Below are 17,882 nucleotides of genomic sequence, written 5' to 3' on the forward strand. Positions count from 1 at the left end.
CCTTCACTAAACCCCACCCCAAAAGCCACTGTCCAATAGACCCTTCACTAAACCCCACCCCAAAAGCCACTGTCCAATGGACCCTTCACTAAACCCCACCCCAAAAGCCACTGTCCAATGGACCCTTCACTAAACCCCACCCCAAAAGCCACTGTCCAATAGACCCTTCACTAAACCCCACCCCAAAAGCCACTGTCCAATGGACCCTTCACTAAACCCCACTCCAAAAGCCACTGTCCAATGGACCCTTCACTAAACCCCACCCCAAAAGCCACTGTCAAATGGACCCTTCACTAAACCCCACCCCAAAAGCCACTGTCAAATGGACCCTTCACTAAACCCCACCCCAAAAGCCACTGTCCAATGGACCCTTCACTAAACCCCACCCCAAAAGCCACTATCCAATGGACCCTTCACTAAACCCCACCCCAAAAGCCACTGTCCAATGGACCCTTCACTAAACCCCACCCCAAAAGCCACTGTCAAATGGACCCTTCACTAAACCCCACCCCAAAAGCCACTGTCCAATGGACCCTTCACTAAACCCCACCCCAAAAGCCACTGTCCAATGGACCCTTCACTAAACCCCACCCCAAAAGCCACTGTCCAATGGACCCTTCACTAAACCCCACTCCAAAAGCCAATGTCCAATGGACCCTTCACTAAACCCCACCCCAAAAGCCACTGTCCAATGGACCCTTCACTAAACCCCACCCCAAAAGCCACTGTCCAATGGACCCTTCACTAAACCCCACCCCAAAAGCCACTGTCCAATGGACCCTTCACTAAACCCCACCCCAAAAGCCACTGTCCAATGGACCCTTCACTAAACCCCATCCCAAAAGCCACTGTCCAATGGACCCTTCACTAAACCCCACCCCAAAAGCCACTGTCAAATGGACCCTTCACTAAACCCCACCCCAAAAGCCACTGTCCAATGGACCCTTCAGTAAACCCCACCCCAAAAGCCACTGTCCAATGGACCCTTCACTAAACCCCACCCCAAAAGCCACTGTCCAATGGACCCTTCACTAAACCCCACTCCAAAAGCCACTGTCCAATGGAACCTTCACTAAACCCCACTCCAAAAGCCACTGTCCAATGGAACCTTCACTAAACCCCACTCCAAAAGCCACTGTCCAATGGAACCTTCACTAAACCCCACTCCAAAAGCCACTGTCCAATGGAACCTTCACTAAACCCCACTCCAAAAGCCACTGTCCAAGGCCACTCCAAATAGTTTAGCAACCGTTGCTAAGGTGGGCAAGCTTTCGTCACCACATAGCTGTCAGTGTTGTTTTGCATGGCTGTGTTGTTGAACACATACACAGCTTAACCATATTATTGGCAAGAATGCGGGACCTTGTTCTTCTCTCCACGACCAGCCTGTGCCAATTTCTTTCATTTCATTTAATCGAGTAATTAAAAAATAATATATATATTTTTTTCTTTTACTCACATGTTAGACAGCCTACATACGGATAATAGCACAGGGCTATTAGTGGTGAATGGCATACAATGCCATGTTTATAGCCTATAATCAAACATTAATACGAGCCACGCTAATCATGATGCTGCTCTGAGGGTGATGGTTCGTCCATTCCCTATAGGTCTACGCTACAGATCCCTATAGGTCTACACTACAGATCCCTATAGGTCTACACTACAGATCCCTATAGGTCTACGCTACAGATCCCTATAGGTCTACGCTACAGATCCCTATAGGTCTACGCTACAGATCCCTATAGGTCTACGCTACAGATCCCTATAGGTCTACACTACAGATCCCTATAGGTCTACACTACAGATCCCTATAGGTCTACACTACAGATCCCTATAGGTCTACACTACAGATCCCTATAGGTCTACACTACAGATCCCTATAGGTCTACACTACAGATCCCTATAGGTCTACACTACAGATCCCTATAGGTCTACACTACAGATCCCTATAGGTCTACACTACAGATCCCTATAGGTCTACACTACAGATCCCTATAGGTCTACACTACAGATCCCTATAGGTCTACACTACAGATCCCTATAGGTCTACGCTACAGATCCCTATAGGTCTACGCTACAGATCCCTATAGGTCTACGCTACAGATCCCTATAGGTCTACACTACAGATCCCTATAGGTCTACACTACAGATCCCTATAGGTCTACACTACAGATCCCTATAGGTCTACACTACAGATCCCTATACTACAGATCCCTATAGGTCTACACTACAGATCCCTATAGGTCTACACTACAGATCCCTATAGGTCTACACTACAGATCCCTATAGGTCTACACTACAGATCCCTATAGGTCTACACTACAGATCCCTAAAGGTCTACACTACAGATCCCTATAGGTCTACACTACAGATCCCTATAGGTCTACACTACAGATCCCTATAGGTCTACACTACAGATCCCTATAGGTCTACACTACAGATCCCTATAGGTCTACACTACAGATCCCTATAGGTCTACACTACAGATCCCTATAGGTCTACACTACAGATCCCTATAGGTCTACACTACAGATCCCTATAGGTCTACACTACAGATCCCTATAGGTCTACACTACAGATCCCTATAGGTCTACACTACAGATCCCTATAGGTCTACACTACAGATCCCTATAGGTCTACACTACAGATCCCTATAGGTCTACACTACAGATCCCTATAGGTCTACACTACAGATCCCTATAGGTCTACACTACAGATCCCTATAGGTCTACACTACAGATCCCTATAGGTCTACACTACAGATCCCTATAGGTCTACACTACAGATCCCTATAGGTCTACACTACAGATCCCTATAGGTCTACACTACAGATCCCTATAGGTCTACACTACAGATCCCTATAGGTCTACACTACAGATCCCTATAGGTCTACACTACAGATCCCTATAGGTCTACACTACAGATCTCTATAGGTCTACACTACAGATCCCTATAGGTCTACACTACAGATCCCTATAGGTCTACACTACAGATCCCTATAGGTCTACACTACAGATCCCTATAGGTCTTCTACACTACAGATCCCTATAGGTCTACACTACTGATCCCTATAGGTCTACACTACAGATCCCTATAGGTCTACACTACAGATCCCTATAGGTCTACACTACAGATCCCTATAGGTCTACACTACAGATCCCTAAAGGTCTACACTACAGATCCCTATAGGTCTACACTACAGATCCCTATAGGTCTACACTACAGATCCGGACTACATCACTTCCGGCTCGGGTGGATATATATATATATATATATATATATGAGACAAAAAAGGGACTCCTGCACATCCAAAAAGACCCGTGCAAGGTGCAAGTCTATAGTTAGCAGGCATAGACATCAAAAAAGAGAAAAACCTTCCAAGGAAGGGACTGCACACTCCAGGGAACAGAGACGGACAACTTACTGAGAGAGAAACTAGAGAAACGGTTGGATGGAATTTACACCCGCCTTCTAATCTGTCAAAATCTGTCTTGGAAGAGCCACCCATCGACTAATCTAATATACGGCAACCTTCCCCGTGTTTCTTCACTAGTCCAATCCAGAAGAACACAGTTTGCCGGCCACTGCTACAGAGCTGACAATGAGGTTATATCTTCCCTTCTTCTCTGGAGTCCTGCCTCAAAGCAGACCAGAGGTAGAAAACTGTCGTTCCCTGATGTCATCGCTAGGGACACAGGTAAGTAGGAACTGGGGATGGCAATGAAGGACCGGGAAGTCTGGCGTAATATTGTGAAATACACGATCTCGACCGTGGTCGAAAAATGATGACATGCGGATTTGACGTGCACGTCAAAATGAGACAAACTGAGATCTTTGGGACCGTATAAAACCCTAATCTTTGATCACGCTAAGAAAGTTAATCCATTGCGCGTCGAAGCACAGCCTAGAATGAGGATGTGGCTGAAATATGGAGGGCGGAAGTGGTCTCTTCTTCTGCGCTGTTCGCGCCTTACACTGGCCTCACGATCCCGTAGGAGGGATTGTGTTACTTTAGGCCGGGGTCCCACAGGAGGGATTGTGTTACCTTAGGCCGGGGTCCCACAGGAGGGATTGTGTTACCTTAGGCCGGGGTCCCACAGGAGGGATTGTGTTACTTTAGGCCGGGGTCCCACAGGAGGGATTGTGCTACCTTAGGCCTCACGATCCCACAGGAGGGATTGTGTTACCTTAGGCCGGGGTCCCACAGGAGGGATTGTGTTAGCCTGGTTAATAAACCAGACCGAATCAGCCGTTGGCAAAAAAAAGTTGCCTACCAGCGGATTTCGGTCTGGCGAGGCTCAGTAGCACGCCTCTTTCCTACAATCGAGAACAGGTCGGACCAATCGGGACACGGTATGCAATATGGGCGGGCTTTGGTACAGTGACGTTCAATGCTTGAGACTTTTGACTGACAGTAGCTCTGACCAATTGCGTCAAAGAGAAAATGTGCCCCGGGAAATGAAATCCAAGTGGAGCCAGCCCAGACTGATATAACGCGACAGTGTTGTGTGATATTAGTCTGGCTTATTAGCCAGGCTAGGATTGTGTTACCTTAGGCCGGGGTCCCACAGGAGGGATTGTGTTACTTTAGGCCGGGGTCCCACAGGAGGGATTGTGTTACCTTAGGCCGGGGTCCCACAGGAGGGATTGTGTCTGAGAACCACCGAGATAGGGGATAGATAGACGAACGGACGGACGGACAGACGGAGGGCCGACGGCCCCGGGGTCTTACCTGCGTTGGAGGAGGGCTGAGAGCGGAGCAGGTATGTGTCATCAGGGCGGGACGACTCCAGGTGCGAGGAGGAGTGATGCGTGGAGTTCATGTTCTTCTCCAGCAGGGGCACCTGGCACTCCCGCATGGGACCGCCGGGAGACCCCGGGCCCCCGGGGGACGGGTGGTGCAGCGTGGCTGAGGACACCCCCGACGGGTGGGAGGGGGGCAGCAGGCTGGAGGAGGAGGTGGGAGGGAGGGGGCGACCTGGAGAGAGAGAGAGAGAGAGAGAGAGAGAGAGAGAGAGAGAGAGAGAGAGAGAGAGAGAGGGCGGGGGGGCAGTTAGTGTTGATTTTGTCGACTAAAACTACCTTTTTTTCACTGACGAAAACCAAATATAAAGTATCTACGATGACTAAAACTAAGACAAAATATTGTCAATCTTGTCAGCCAATTTAAAAACTCGACTAAAAATGTTACAGAGGGACTAGTGCGGAGACGAGATCCAGAAGAGCTAAAAGACAAGTCAACCAAGTCTTAAAATCAGCCATTACACGACGTCCACCATCCAGGCACTGCCAAAATGCATGTTTTTGACTAAATCAACTGCAGATTTAGTCGACTAAAATCTCATGATATTTAGTCGACTAAAATGAGTCTAGCACTAAAACATTTCGGGTGACTAAAATGTGACCAGGATTTTTAGTCAAAAGAGTATTGGGGCTGTATTTTCGCCCATGCTGAACCCCTTATCCCTAAACATCTTTTCCATTTTGAGTGGTGCAACCACTCCTATGCGGAGCTATCTGTGTCCCTGGGTCTGAGCACGAAAATAGCTGTTGGTTTGTTTTCACCACCAACTGTCACGCAGCCACACACACACACACACACACACACACACACACACACACACACACACACACACACACACACACACACACACACACACACACACACACACACACACACACACACACACACACACACACACACACACACACACACACACACACACACACACACTTGAAACACCATGATGCTGCTTAGATAAGATTATGCTTCCGTGAGGACCTACATCCCGCATATACTATTGTCCTTTATATCTCAACATGTGCGTGCGTGCGTGCGTGCGTGCGGGGACAAGGGAAAATGATCAGCTCTGCGGCTTTAAATAGTGGAAGCCGTGAGGGACACGGTCGTGAACACAATCAGGCTGCCCCCCCACACCCCCCCACAGAGACAGAGAGAGAGAGAGAGAGAGAGGAGAGAGAGAGAGGGTGCGTGGATGGAGAGAATTCAGTCTATACTCTCCCAAAGGCTCCGAATCAAGGACACAGAGTGAGGTCTAATAACTTCTATTTAGAGACCCCTCATCATAATATGGAATAATTATGTCTGCCATATTTGCAGCTCAATCCATCAACAATGTGGTAAAAATGAGGCCATGGCGTCCGCACAAATCCACTGAAGGACCGCCAGTTATTAGTGCTACTAATTAGGGAAGCCGACAGGCCGTGCGTCGGCACACTGATAATCACTTATTTCTTTCCTTCTGATTCCATTCCATATTCAAAATAATGACAGCCTCGGGCCCTGCATGGCGGAGTCTTCTCTCTCTTCAAATGTCCCCCCTCTTTTCTTTCTCCTCTCAAATAGCCTTGTCAATAAAGCCTATTTTCTTCTTCAATCTTATAGGACATATTGTCCTTCACCGACTCCCGAAGGGAGGAAGTGAAGGGGGAAAAAAGTAGGTTAGCAACGCCTTGCCTCGTTATAGTTGATCAAACTTAATTCGCTCACACTCGTTTTCACGGACGGAAGTTTGTGAAGAATATGCGGTATATGTGTTTGGGGAGGGCGGAGCATTGTGTAGGAATTTATTTTGTCATTCTTTCGTTCCTCCTCTTCCTTTACCACTCTCACTGCCAGGTATTATTTATTCTTTCATTCCTCCTCTTCCTTTACCACACTCACTGTCAGGTATTATTATTATTCTTTCATTCCTCCTCTTCCTTTACCACACTCACTGTCAGGTATTATTATTATTCTTTCATTCCTCCTCTTCATTTACCACACTCACTGCCAGGTATTTTTTATTCTTTCATTCCTCCTCTTCCTTTACCACACTTACTGCCAGGTGTTATTATTTCATTCTTCCTCTTCCTTTACCACACTCACTGCCAGGTATTATTATTATTCTTTCATTCCTCCTCTTCATTTACCACACTCACTGCCAGGTATTATTATTATTCTTTCATTCCTCCTCTTCCTTTACCACACTCACTGTCAGGTATTATTATTATTCTTTCATTCCTCCTCTTCCTTTACCACACTCACTGCCAGGTATTTTTTATTCTTTCATTCCTCCTCTTCCTTTACCACACTTACTGCCAGGTGTTATTATTTCATTCTTCCTCTTCCTTTACCACACTCACTGCCAGGTATTATTTAGCCTGAGCTAACATGTTAGGTTTCTGGGTCCCGGCTGAGATTTGTGCACGCCCTGATTGGCTCACCAATCTGTCCGTTAGCCCTCAGCAAATGTGATAAAACGCTGCGTGTTGTTGTGACAGACACACTTGTCGTTTCTTTCACCCGGAGAACACATTGTGTGGCCACGACGATCGCCGGTTCTTTGGTCGGTGGTCGGGTTGCATGAAGCTTATTTTGACCAGCAGGGGGCACAATCTATGATAAAGGTACTTTCAGACATCGATTAACGCGGACGTTGTCGACTGATCATGAGGGTCTGGATCAACGACAGCTCTGCTCCAGGACTGATCATGAGTCATGAGGGTCTGGATCAACGACAGGTCAGCCCCAGGTCTGCTCATGAGGGGCGCAACAACGCCAAGCGTAAAACAAAAGAAAGAAGCTAAGCAGAATCCAGGTCTGGTCAGTCGCGGGCACGTGCACGTAACGTTTGATGCGTATGCGCCGTGCCAGCATATGACGTAATGACTACTTGTGCTTGATATGGCAGTGGTGTCAGATTACATACATGTATACATACATGTATACATACAACATATCGTCATTACGTCACCATCGAAAACCAATTACACCCTGGCATTGGTTCCTTTAATCCACATGTTTAGTAGTAGTAGCGGCCTTCAGTCTCGAGAGACCATGGCACAAGCGCACTTGGATTGGATCAGGTGGTGCTGAGGGAACAGTACTTTGTGTGTCTGAGCAGCCCAACACGTGAGTGACAGTCTCAGTTATACCCTGACGTAATATGCTGCTACGATACATACGCATCAAACGGAGCGCAGAGTAACCACAGTATACCGCTAATCAACTTACAAATTACATATACTTATACATCCACCCGAAACTTTAATCCACCCGACACTGATCGACATATATGTCACCATCGAAAGCCGTCTCTTACCATACTTAACAATACTACTTTTTTACCTCCAAAAACTAGGTACGTAGCAAATAGCTAAACCTAATAATTCAATATTTCAAACGTTCTTTCACAGAGAAGCTGATATTTGACAGTTTGTAGCAGTCGACAGTACTTGCGCACTAGTAGGCCATGTATGGCCTACTTGTGTGCAACAAGCAAGTAGGCACTCGACAGAGTGCAGTTGTAGTTGTTATTATTATTATTATTATCGTCATACACCATATATAAAAGACCATTTGACGTAGATCTACGTCACTGGCGCTTAACGCCGGATTAGACGACGTAAATCTACCGGTATATGTCAATGGCAGTGAATACCTTGAGAACCTTGAGAACAAAAAGCTGTTCATCTCTCTCCCTTCCCGCGCGTAAGCAGAATACCTTTTGAATACAGATGTGATGTAATTACGACGAGAGAGACGCATATTTTGATATAAATCGCGGAGGTGTCGTGGGACCATGATGTATTGGTCACTTTTTCTACGTGAAAATGGTGAAATACATGCTCACAGGCGGGACGGGAACTGGTAACAGGGAAAACAAAATCAATGGAGATATAATCGCAAGTTGTTCTGTTCTCACAAAACGTTGTCCCCATGGACGTATATTCGGCTAGACAGACATCTAACTCCTAATCAAGCTCCAAAGAACAGGCCAGTGTGTTGTATTAACAGACAAGCATAGCCTCGTATTTAAGGCCTATACATAACATTAACCAACACAAACATAAGAGGTCTACATGTGTCTACATGTCAGAATTGTAATCTGTTTTCAATGTACTAAACAATGAAATGAAAAAAAAGTGTAACATGAATTAGCATGCTCTGTTAGCATGGCTGCATAGTAGTTAGCATATTAACCAAACATACTGTACATTTCACACATGAGAATGATGCACCTATTACCTTTACAAATGCACCGAATTGCACACTAAAAAGCAACTTACAGACGATGTCATGTGTAAACCATGAAGGATAGCATAAGAAGGCCAGCAGCAACATGCACCTGCCTCAGGCAAGATCTTGAGATGAATGAGAAGCACTTCCTGCTTGTGAGTTTACCAAACTAAGAAGCACTTCCTGCTTGTTGGGTTATCAAAATAAGATACAAGAGTACAAATACACTGAACAACCACCAGGGGGTGTCAAACATAGTACAAGCTAATACAATTCAAATCTGGATACATAACACAAGCTTTTACTGAACAAAAAATAAAATGTCACGGCAAAATACGTTGACATGACAATATTTGAGCACCACTGACATAGCAACATAGGGTCTATCAGAGGTCAGGTCTTAGAACACACATTTTCACCCGGACAATTATATTTTTGTAATTTTCATAATGTTGCTGATGTCTAAGGTGGGTGATGCTCAGTGACATCATAGAAGGTATAGGTTTGTTTCCCTGCGCACATCCATGTTTTTTTCTACAGGCAGGTGTTCGGGTGAATCTCACCCATGTTTAGTGATAGATAGAAAATAATCCCATACACCACAATGGTTGGTTGAAATATTAAATACGTGTACCTCAAGTTGCCATGTATTTCTGTACTGAAATATGTTTTATGGAATATTTTACATTATGGGTAAAATATACCTGTGTATAGTGGTGTGACAAAAATATATATGTTTAATGTTCTAGGGTTAACGGAAAGACAGACAGACAGACAGACAGACAGACAGACAGACAGACAGACAGACAGACAGACAGACAGACAGACAGACAGACAGACAGACAGACAGGAGAGCTGCTTCAAGTTCAGACTTTGCTGTCCACGCAAGTCATGGAAACCAGAGCCGGGATGGATCGATGCACTGCTCATGTTAAGTACCCCCCAGAGACGCCATGCCTTGTCTTTCTGTTTAGGTATGTGCTCGCGTGTGTGTGCATATGTTCGTGTATATATGTGTGTGTGTGTGTGTGTGTGTGTGTGAGAGAGAGAGCCATGGACATATAAAAAGGAAATGAATCGATTGCTCACTTCGACATTTGCATATTCCACAAGACCTTAATGAGGCTGTTGGTTGATGGCGGTCAAAGAAAAGTCAAAGTGCATGCTGCGGCTTATTTATTTATACCGTGCGTGCGACCGTGCGTGCGACCGTGCGTGCGTGCAAATGTGCGGTGTTCGCGCGCGTGGAGTGCATGTACCCCCTGTCACCGGGGTGTGTGTGTGTGTGTGTGTGTGTGTGTGTGTGTGTGTGTGTGTGTGTGTGTGTGTGTGTGTGTGTGTGTGTGTGTGTGTGTGCGTGCATGGTACAGGCACGACGTCCATGCAAAAAAACAGTGTGGTTATTAATATTTTAAATCACTTTAATTACAAAAAAAGGAAAAATTGCACTAGTTGGCCAAAAGCAATTAAGGGAACTTTAATCTCCTTAGCAATTATGCTGTGGGGCATCTTTAACACGCTCTTTTTTTTTTCACGCCTGCACGTTTCGGGAAAGGTCAGTGGAAATTGCTTCGTGTTATTAGAACAAGGACTTGGCAACGAGCCTGCGTTGTTCTTTGGATGATTTGTTCATTGCCATATTTCAACAGGCCCCACTCAACCACCTGTACGCTATCCATAATCTCTCTCTCTCTCTCTCTCTCTCCCTCTCTCTCTCTCTCCCTCCCTCAAGTGTTCATGTACTTTTGTTTTTATTTGCATTTGTAATCCCCATAGGGGGATTTTAGATCGCCTCAAACAAGAACTGTGTTTGAAAAATAAACATGTCATCCCGGCCGTTTCACTCATATGGATATGAAGAGTCAACTGACTGAGAGGAAACGCTATTGTTACTGCTACTGAATTAGTTACATTTTCGCTAGAAACAGACTGTATCATATATGAGTGACTGACTGTCGCAAACGATACAGATACACCTCCCTGACAATAACGCTGAGACAGCTTGTTTATTTTTGGACCACAATGCTTACATGAGACAATTTTAAGATGACCCTATGTCATTCTCCATAGAGAAATTACTTCCGTGAAGCAGGCAGAACCAGGGGATGAGCCAGTGACGTCAGGACTTCGGCGCTCTATGGATGGGAGGCACATGCAGTTAGACCAGAGGTGCTCAAAAGGTAGATCGTGATCTACCGGTATAGATCACATGGACATGGCATGTTTATAAAATATATATTTAATTTAAATGTAAAAACTTGACTTGATTGATTGAAGGTCCTGTCAGCTCAAACCCACATTGCTAATCCAAAGCGCCCTCAGGTACATTTTTAAACAAATTTCAGTGGCTCAAGTCAAACCAAGATTTCCCGCATCGGGAGACCAAACCTCTACCAAGATAATCATTTATATCTCCGCTTGGCCAAAGGGTCTCGAACTCATGAGCGTCAGGCACGCCAGTGTTGATGTCCTCAACAAAAACTATGATGAAAAATGTTCCTCGACTACCTTTTTTCACGGCCAAAACTAAATAAAAAACTACAAAACTAAAAAACAATTTCCACATTGCAGTATTGAGTAGTTTTTCGACCACTGCTCTTGTTTTCCCTTCCGCCTCTCCCTTTCCATTCTTTCATCAATGGGCTCTATATGCACACGGAATAACTATTCTTACTTCCCTGCCGCTTTATACTTCCTTCAAAGGTGTTACCGATGATATTAATTAAGGCTCTGTTCCATTTAGTGTGCAGTGGTTCTCAAGCTATTTTTTTAATTTCAAGGACCCCCAGAGAGTGTACAAATCGAACCAAATGGACCCGTTTGCACACTCTCAGAGTTACAGACCTGTACGGGGCCATTTGGAAACCATGCACTCAAGGACACTTTGAGACCCACTGGTGCAGCAGTGTTTCCAGTGAGCCAACATGCACAATAGCCGCACCCTGACTCTGTCTGACCAGAATGGAACAGAGCCTTCATTAGTATCATCTGCAACACCTGTGAAGGAAGTAGGGGAAGGGGCCCCATTCTCCTCCTCCTCTCCCCATCATCTCTCCTCCATGTTGCCCTTGTCTCTATTTCCGTCCCTCCCTCTCCCTCGCTCTCTCTCTCCGCCTCTCTCCGCCTCGCTCCGTCCGTCAGTCCGTCCGTCCCGTCGCGTCCCGTATGCCCATCTGGTGGAGGTGAGGAGTGTTAGTCCATTGAGACCAGACATTCTACAAAAAATGTCTGGTACAGTGCGCGCACAAACGTTTTCACGTCAAGGACCCGCAGAATTATCTGTGTTCGGCCGCGGCGGACCCCCATTTGAGAATATGTTGTCGTCGTCGTCGTCCCCCCCCCCCTCCAAACAGCTGAAGTATTAAATGAGGGTTAAAAAGTGTGTTAAGCGCTATAAAGTGACACAGGTGCGTTCCGGACCTTAACGGGTTATGGGCCGAGGAGGAGGGAGTGGAACCAGCGACAGCTGGAGCCTCGTCAGACGGGGAGAGAGAGACAAATTACCCCTCTAACGAGAGCCATTCATCATCCCTTCATGCCTCCCTCTCCGCCCATCCCTTTCTCGTCTACGCGACACACACACACACACACACACACACACACACACACACACACACACACACACACACACACACACACACACACACACACACACACACACACACACACACACACACACACACACACACACACACACACACACACACACACACCTGTACGCACATGCATACACGCACGCTCTTGGTGTGTTTGTAGGACAGTCAGCATATAGTCGTGTTTTAAGATGACCGAGAAAGAAAAAAATGTACATTGATAGAGAGAAGAGGAAATCATAAGAAATGGGTACATGGGTGAGTGAGAGAGATAGCGACAGAGAGAGAGAGAGAGAGAGAGAGAGAGAGAGAAAGAGGTGACATGCATGCAGAGATTCATTACCACCACTGCTGTCAGCACAGATGTTGGACTGAGGGGGAGTTGTCAGTGTGTGTGTGTGCGTGCGTGTGTCCGCGTGTGAAGGCATGCATGTGCACATCCATGTGTGTGTGTGTGTGTGTGTGCGTGCGTGCGTGCGTGCGTGCGTGCGTGCGTGCGTGCGTGCGTGCGTGCGTGCGTGCGTGCATGTGTATTTGCACTAGTGTGTCGGTGATTATGTGCGCATGTGTGTGTGTATTTCAGTCTGTCTCTTTATGCGTACAAAGACTGAGAGAGATCACAATGATCTGAGGGCTATTTTGTGATGACAGCTGCTCACATGATAGGCTCTGTCCTTTCTTTAGCGACACTGCAGACTATAGCCCCCCCCTCTCTCTCTCTCTCTCTCTCTCGTATCTCCAAACCTGACAAGCCTCAACTCAACCGTTTTTATACTTAACACACTAAGTGACTGTGAAGAGGTGCACACTGTGGGGGGGGGCGCCCTCAGGACATTGTGGTACTGCAGCTAAAACGGCTTCAGAAGCCAGAATTTAGAAATAAATGACATGGACAGTCCATGATGGACTGGTTATATCAGAGTGGTGATTTAGGCTCAAACCATAAGTAAGTAAAAGTCCGGAATTCAAAGTTTACTTGAGTAAAAGTACAAAAGTATTTATTGGTATCAAAATATAATTATTAAAGTACCAAAAGTAGAAAGTACTCAATGTGCAGAATGTCCCATGTCAAGTTTTCAAAATGTATATGGATACGTTCTCAAATGTTCATTTGAAGAGACCCCCTTAACTCATCCCATTTGGTTCCATTTCAAAGGGAACCATTTCAAAGGGAACCAAATGGACTCTTTGGTTCCATTTGAACACTATCAGAGTTACAGATCTGTTATGGTCATTCAGGACTATCTGTATGTGTTTCTGGTAATATTATTGTCCACTCATTATGTCCGTGGCAAAAATGGAACGTTGACAAAAATGTCTACCACAAGCCAAGCCCGAGGACCCCTGGTGGTGCTTATATCTGCATACACTAATTGAAACTCACTATACTCCTCCACTGGCAGGTATGTGTGTCTGTGCGTGTGCTCAATGTGTGTGTGCATGTGTGTGCACGTGTGTGTGTGTGTGTGCGTGCGTGCGTGCGTGCGTGTGCGTGCGTGCGTGCGGGCATGCGTGTGTGCGTGTGTGCGTGCGTCCATTCCTACACATGACATTAGGATTCCGCAGCACACCCGCGCTGTCCATTGTCAGAGATGTCCGCGCGCGTGGCGTGACTCGGCCAGCGGTGTACATTACCATATAAATTACATCCACGTTGTTCCGGGGACTGATGCTATTGTTAGGGATTCCAAAAGCCCGGCCCTCCACGAAAACAATCACAATAAATAGCCTCTTCTTCCACCTCCTCGTTCTGACTGACACACAAAACGCACACGCCGACCGCACGTGCACGCATTGGGCAGACGCGTGCGTGCGTGCGTGTGTGTGTGTGTGTGTGTGAGCACTCGTGCACGCACGCACAATTTTTTATTGTGAGTGCAGGTCTTTGATCTGGCTTTTCTGTTCACAATAATAACGTGCAGTATACGAGCTATTCAATAGACTATACCATGGGCTTTTTTTTGTGGAGTGAATTGGATATCATGACACCAATGTGTGTGCATGCCGCACGGCGCATCCCCTGTGAAACAAGAAACGTTGGATGTGTATACGCTGAATTCACCAGGCATGAATGCCGTTGCCAAAGCAATAGAACGGATACATAAAAAAACATTATAATAATGAAGTGGAGAATAAAGTCAGCGACCCCAGAAGGTTGAGCTTTTAAAAAAATGGTCCAATTACTCCCACAGTCGTTGCGTTAAAACAGGGTTAAAACACAATGATAACAATAATTGCATAAAGTGCCCCAATGTTCATTTAATGATAAACTCAAGGAGCTGCGCGGAGCGTTTTTTATTATTTCACAATACTTGGCGGTGGGTTTTATTATGCTAGCGTGGCTGACTCCAATTTATTTATTTATTTATTTCATAGTCGGAGATAGAGGTCGGAAAGTGCATTATGAATGAGCTCTTTGTTTTAACAGCAAAACTCTTTGCCGTCGGTCTGAGCAACAAAAAAACACACACACACAACAACAGAAACCTCTTAGGAAAAAAAACATTTTGCGGTTATCTCGACCGAAGAAAGCTTTTATAGGACTAGAAGAACAACACAAATGTTTCAGGGTGAAACAGTTTCAGCGTGAAATACCAGGAAAGCTTTTTCCAGGCCAGACCAGCAGCATTGGCAAGAAACCACTACAGCAGAAATGATCAGTCAACGAGAAAGATATAGCTTCAGTTAACCACAACACTGTTGTGTCATGTGTGACATGACGTTTCATTTCAAGTCTATAACCCATTAAGACCTGTGGACCAGATTCTACAAATCTCTTCTAAATCAGACATCATATTTCTGTATCAGTGGTTCTCAAACAATTTCATGTCAAGAACCCCAAAAAATATATGTAATCGGCTGCCAACCCCATCTGAAAATGTATTGTTCCAGGGACCCTCCCTGTAACGATTTGATCACACACACACACACACACACACACACACACACACACACACACACACACACACACACACACACACACACACACACACACACACACACACACACACACAGACACGTCCCTCTTGCACACTCACAGGTGCGACGCGTTACAGTTCATCATCCATGCACACACTTAGCACAACTTGCATCACCTGACCCCGAGGAATATGGAAGTCCCTGCACCCGACGGACTCCGCATGCCTCTGTGCATGCGTGTATATACCTGTAAGTGCACCGTGTGTGTGTGTGTGTGTGTGTGTGTGTGTGTGTGTGTGTGTGTGTGTGTGTGTGTGTGTGTGTGTGTGTGTGTGTGTGTGTGTGTGTGTGTGTGTGTGTGTGTGTGTGTGTGTGTGTGTGTGTGTGTGTGTGTGTTTGAGTGTGTTTCACATAAACACTCTCTTGCAAACGTGATGCAACTCCCCGGGGCACGACTAGTAAGTAAACGCACTGGGCTCATAAACAGTGGGCTCGGGCCAGCCGAGCAGAGGCAGACACTGAATACTAAAGCAGTGTTTCCCAAACGTGTTCATGTCAAGGACCCCCAAAATGACACTAATTAGCCCACGGGACCTCCATTTGAAGACATATGCCAGGGACCCCCATAAGAGAAGATTTTTACGGCAGTGATTCTCAACCCGTTTAATTTCAAGGAACCCCATGACATGCATTAGGCTACGGACCCCCATGTAATGGCATTTCTATCTCTGGAACCCCCAATTTATATTGTGTAATCAATGTTAATTTAACTCTGAGAGTGTACAAATGGAACCAAATGAACCCGTTAGGGTCTATTTGTTTCCATTTGTACACTCTCAGAGTTACAGACCCATAAGGGTCCATGTGGTTACAAACTATCATTTAGCTGGGGACCCCCTGGAACTCCCTCAAGGACCCCACTTTGGGAACCACTGTGTAAACCCTCTGTTTCAGTGGTGCTCAAACTATTTCATGTCAAGGACCCCCGGAATGATATGTACTACCCCCCCCCCCCCCCCCTTCAATGAGAAATAATACTGTATATTCAAAGATTTGCACCACATTTTCAAGTTTTTTCCCCCAAAACATTAGCAGATCTACAAGCTCGTAGAGCAGCACTCGGTGCCGTGCTACGCGCTTGTAGATCTGCTATATATTTCTTAATAGCTAAAGTTCAAAATAACGGTTAAAGAGGTCAAAAAAGCTTAAGGCGACGCCACAGATGGCGTTCCGGGTCACATAGCGGGCTAACAGAGACAGACGGATGGCGTCAGAACGCTTCATGCTGCCGCTGTCGTCGCCAGGCCATTAGTCTCAGTCTACGGCGCCATGAACCGCGGGCGCACACACAGCACACCACGCCCCGCTCACACACAGCACACCGCGCCCCGCACACACACAGCACACCGCGCCCCGCACACACACAGCACACACAGCACACCGCACACCGCGCACACCACGCACACACAGCGCACACACAGCACACCGCACACACACAGCACACCACGCACACACAGCACACCGTGCACATACAGCACACCGTGCAACATGCACCGCGCACACACAGCGCACCACGCACACCACACACACCTCGGAGATATATAACAAATGCTAATCTTCTCTCCGTAGGACGGATCGGAGCCAAGTCAGTCAGTCAGTCAGCTTAAAAAGCCGAGGCTGCACGTCGTCGAATGAGATTTTTAATTACCGCATGACCCGGGGTATATTAGCGCATATTAATGAGGATCATTAACCTAGAGGTAACTAAGACCCCTCCTCCCCTTAACTACAACTGATCGCACCTCCACGCCGCGCCCCAACCCAACCACTGGGAGTGTGTGTGTGTGTGTGTGTGTGTCTGTCAGTCTGTGCCTGCACGCGCATGCGCACGCGCAGTGCCAGTGCCAGTCCATCCATCCATCCATCCATCCATCCACCCACCCATCCATCCACCCATCCATCCACCCACCCACCCATCCATCCATCCATCCATCCACCCACCCACCCCTCCATCCATCCATCCATCCACCCACCCATCCATCCACCCACCCACCCAACCATCCATCCATCCATCCATCCACCCACCCACCCCTCCATCCACCCATCCATCCATCCATCCACCCACCCATCCATCCATCCATCCATCCATCCACCCACCCACCCACCCACCCACCCCTCCATCCATCCACCCACCCACCCACCAACCCACCCACCCCTCCATCCATCCACCCATCCATCTTCTATACCAATGGTTTGCAACCCTTATCAAGGCCCATTATGTTTCCAGTATCTGAGCCACAGACCACCATTTGATGACATTTAGCCTCTCAGACACAAACCTAAAG

At 46.6% G+C, this 17,882-nt stretch overlaps 1 protein-coding gene across 1 annotated transcript in view; it reads right to left on the reverse strand.

The window, feature by feature from the left end:
* The window catches only part of tenm2a (teneurin transmembrane protein 2a), a 333,595-nt gene that overhangs the window by 184,386 nt on the left and 131,327 nt on the right, over window positions 1-17,882 (reverse strand). Inside the window, exon 3 of the mRNA XM_079496709.1 lies at window positions 4,736-4,981. Coding sequence (XP_079352835.1) covers window positions 4,736-4,981 — 246 coding nt within the window. The remainder of the gene's footprint in view (window positions 1-4,735; window positions 4,982-17,882) is intronic.

The sequence above is a fragment of the Electrona antarctica genome, assembly GCF_951216825.1.
Source record: "Electrona antarctica genome assembly, chromosome: 1".
Lineage (NCBI taxonomy): Eukaryota > Metazoa > Chordata > Actinopteri > Myctophiformes > Myctophidae > Electrona > Electrona antarctica.